This window comes from Alligator sinensis, unplaced genomic scaffold (genome assembly GCF_000455745.1).
Source record: "Alligator sinensis unplaced genomic scaffold, ASM45574v1 scaffold376_1, whole genome shotgun sequence".
NCBI classification, from domain to species: Eukaryota; Metazoa; Chordata; order Crocodylia; family Alligatoridae; genus Alligator; species Alligator sinensis.
Window position 1 is genome coordinate 53654 of NW_005843364.1, and position 2606 is coordinate 56259.

The following is a 2606-nucleotide window of genomic DNA, read 5'->3' on the forward strand; positions in this document are numbered from 1 at the left end:
AGTTGCCTCCACCCAGGGTTCTGCAGGATTTTGGTGTCAAATGCTGGGGTGGGGGGCTGCAGCCTGTGGGGCAGATGTTGCAGTCCTCTGAGCACTTCTCTCCTGCTTCCCACAGTGATCTTCCCCCCCCACCATGGCCTCCAAGGAAAGTGACCCCCAGGCTGCCATCCCTGAGCCCCAGGTGCAGGAGCAGCAGGTAGGTACATCCTGTGGGGTAAGGGGTGTCCAGAGGGTGGAGCAGCTCAATCTGGCTCTGGCAGTGCAAGGCAGTCTGTATATTGCTGGGGACTGTACCTACCCCAGGGATGTGGAGATGTAGCTGTGAACATGGAATCGGCAGAGCTTTAGGGAGATAAAGAGCAGAACAGTGGGAGAGTGAAGGGCACAAATACTTCCCAGATGACTCCAACTAGGTAGGGGCTAATTTGTTTTCCTGACCAACTCTTTTCTACTTTCCCCCACCACTCACGCTCCTGCCTCCCCAGACTGCAGTGAGCTGGGTGGCATACCTGCCCCAATAACCTGTGGCGTGGAGGCAGCAGCAGACCAAAAAATCACTTAACTCAGTACAAGGTGGCTGAGACACAAATGAGGGCCCTTACCTGATTTGTGGGGCTCTCCTCCCAGGGGCAAGGCCTCCACAAGGAGGCTGTGGAGAGGTGAATGGTGACTACTTCCTTGGAAAGCTTCTGCAGCCAGCTGCAAGACCTGGAAAGAGGAGCATGTGCTAGGTCCTGTTTTCCTCCCATAATGCCATGTGTCTCAAATACTGAAATGAATTTTCCTCTGACCTCTTCCTCTAGGTGCCTGCAGAGACCAAAGATCTGGTGGCTACTGCAGTTGAGGAGACCAAGGATGCTGTCTGCAGCACAGTCACTGGGGCCAAGGCTGCAGTGTCCAGCATGGTGGACGTGGCCAAAGGGGCAGTCCAGGAGGGCATGGAGATGACAAGATCTGCAGTGAGCAGCAGCATGGATGCTGTAATAGGCTCATCCCTGGGCCAGCAGGTTGCAAGTGGCCTGGACATGGTGCTTGGGAAGTCAGAGCAGTGGGTGGACCACTACCTCCCCGTGGCAGATGAAGAGCTGGGTAAGAAGTCTGTGTAGCACTGTCCCTGGCATCAAACTGGCTGGTGGCTTTAACTTGGGTAGTCTGCTTCTGTAGTTGCTAGAACTACCCCCTTTCCCAGCTTGAAAAACTACTGGTTGAGTCCTGAGTTGAAGATCTTGATCTTCAACCATTTCATTTCTATTTCTTCCTTTCCCCTCTTCCCCCCAGAAGCATGGCCATCTGATAACCTGTGTTGGCTCCCACCTGATGCCTTTTCATCTAGCAGCAGTAGAGGTGCCTCAGGGCACAGCTGTACTAGCCAAGCTGCTGCAGTGCAGGATCCCTCTTTCACTGAAACTACTGTATGCTCCAGTGCAGCACTACTTGCTCATATACACTAGGTGGGGGGTGGTCTTGGTGCAGGCTGCTTGAGCAACATGGCTGGGCTCTGTCCCTTCTGAAATGCCTCTAGACACTGCTCAAGGTTCCTGAACTGCACTATCTGGGCATCTTGATGGTCCCAGAGGCAGGATGAAGCACTCGTATGATGGGGCTTGGGTAGAACTGCCCAGTTCCCCACAGGCTCCCATCACTTGAGGAGAAGGGAGGCTCTTGGTGCTCTCTGGAGACATTCCCTTCCCCCCCCCCCCCCCCCCCCACCAAAACACACGCACTCAAGGGGAATCCCGGAAATGTGTGCAAGGCAGGTGTGCTGCACCTGTCCTCCCACTGACTTGCTATCCCCAAAAGCTCCCCCCTCACGAGCTGTGCCGCTTGCCCAGCTCTGACTTCTGCCTGCTTATGTTGATGCCTGAGTCTGCAGGTCCTGGCTGCTCCCCACTTACTGGGGCTGGTCTTTCCTGCTCTCTTCCAGCTGCACTTGCCACCTCTGTGGAAGGGGCAGAGGTGGCTCCACTGGAGCAGCAGAAGCAGCAGCAGAGCTACTATGTGCGCTTGGGCTCCCTCTCCACAAGCCTGCAGCAGCGAGCCTACCAGCACTCCCTGGTCAAGATGAGGCGTGCCAGGCAGAGTGCCCTGGAGGCCCTGGCCCAGCTGCAGCAAGCTGTGGATGTGGTAAGGCTCCCTTCCTGGAGCACCCCTGGCTTCAGGAGCCCAGGGGTACTGCAGCTCCAGCAGGAACTGGCCAGCCTGAGCATGTGCCTAGACAACTATGCCAGCAGGGGGTGGGTGTACAGTATCTATGCCCAGATGTTCCCAAAGGGAACCTGACTTTGAGGGGGGAGGGGGGCAAGTGGAGGTGTAGTGCAGGGAGTGCCCCTTCCTCCTTTGCCTCTCCCTACCCTGCCTGAGAGGTCTCCTGAACCTGCAGTGCTTGACTTCCTATGGAGCCCAGGAGTGTTGCTGCCCTGGCACTTCTTGCTCCAGGAAATGTCTATGGGCCCCAGTGCCAGACTAGAGAGACTATCCAGGGCATCTTATTCTGTGCTGACCTGTTCCCACATGCCCTAGATTGGCTCTGCCAAGCAGACTGGGGATCAGACAGTGCACGACAGCCGGGAGCAGTTGAAGCAGCTGTGGCTGGGGTGGGGCCCAGG

General features: G+C 56.5%; 1 protein-coding gene across 1 annotated transcript in view; it reads left to right on the forward strand.

The window, feature by feature from the left end:
- LOC102369357 (perilipin-3-like) overlaps positions 1-2601 on the forward strand; it is a gene marked incomplete at its 3' end in the record, with an annotated part of 4114 nt that extends 1513 nt beyond the window's left edge. Inside the window, exons 2-5 of the mRNA XM_025194994.1 lie at positions 116-196; positions 804-1089; positions 1925-2124; positions 2521-2601. Coding sequence (XP_025050779.1) covers positions 134-196; positions 804-1089; positions 1925-2124; positions 2521-2601 — 630 coding nt within the window. The remainder of the gene's footprint in view (positions 1-115; positions 197-803; positions 1090-1924; positions 2125-2520) is intronic.
- Positions 2602-2606: the final 5 nt, after the last annotated feature.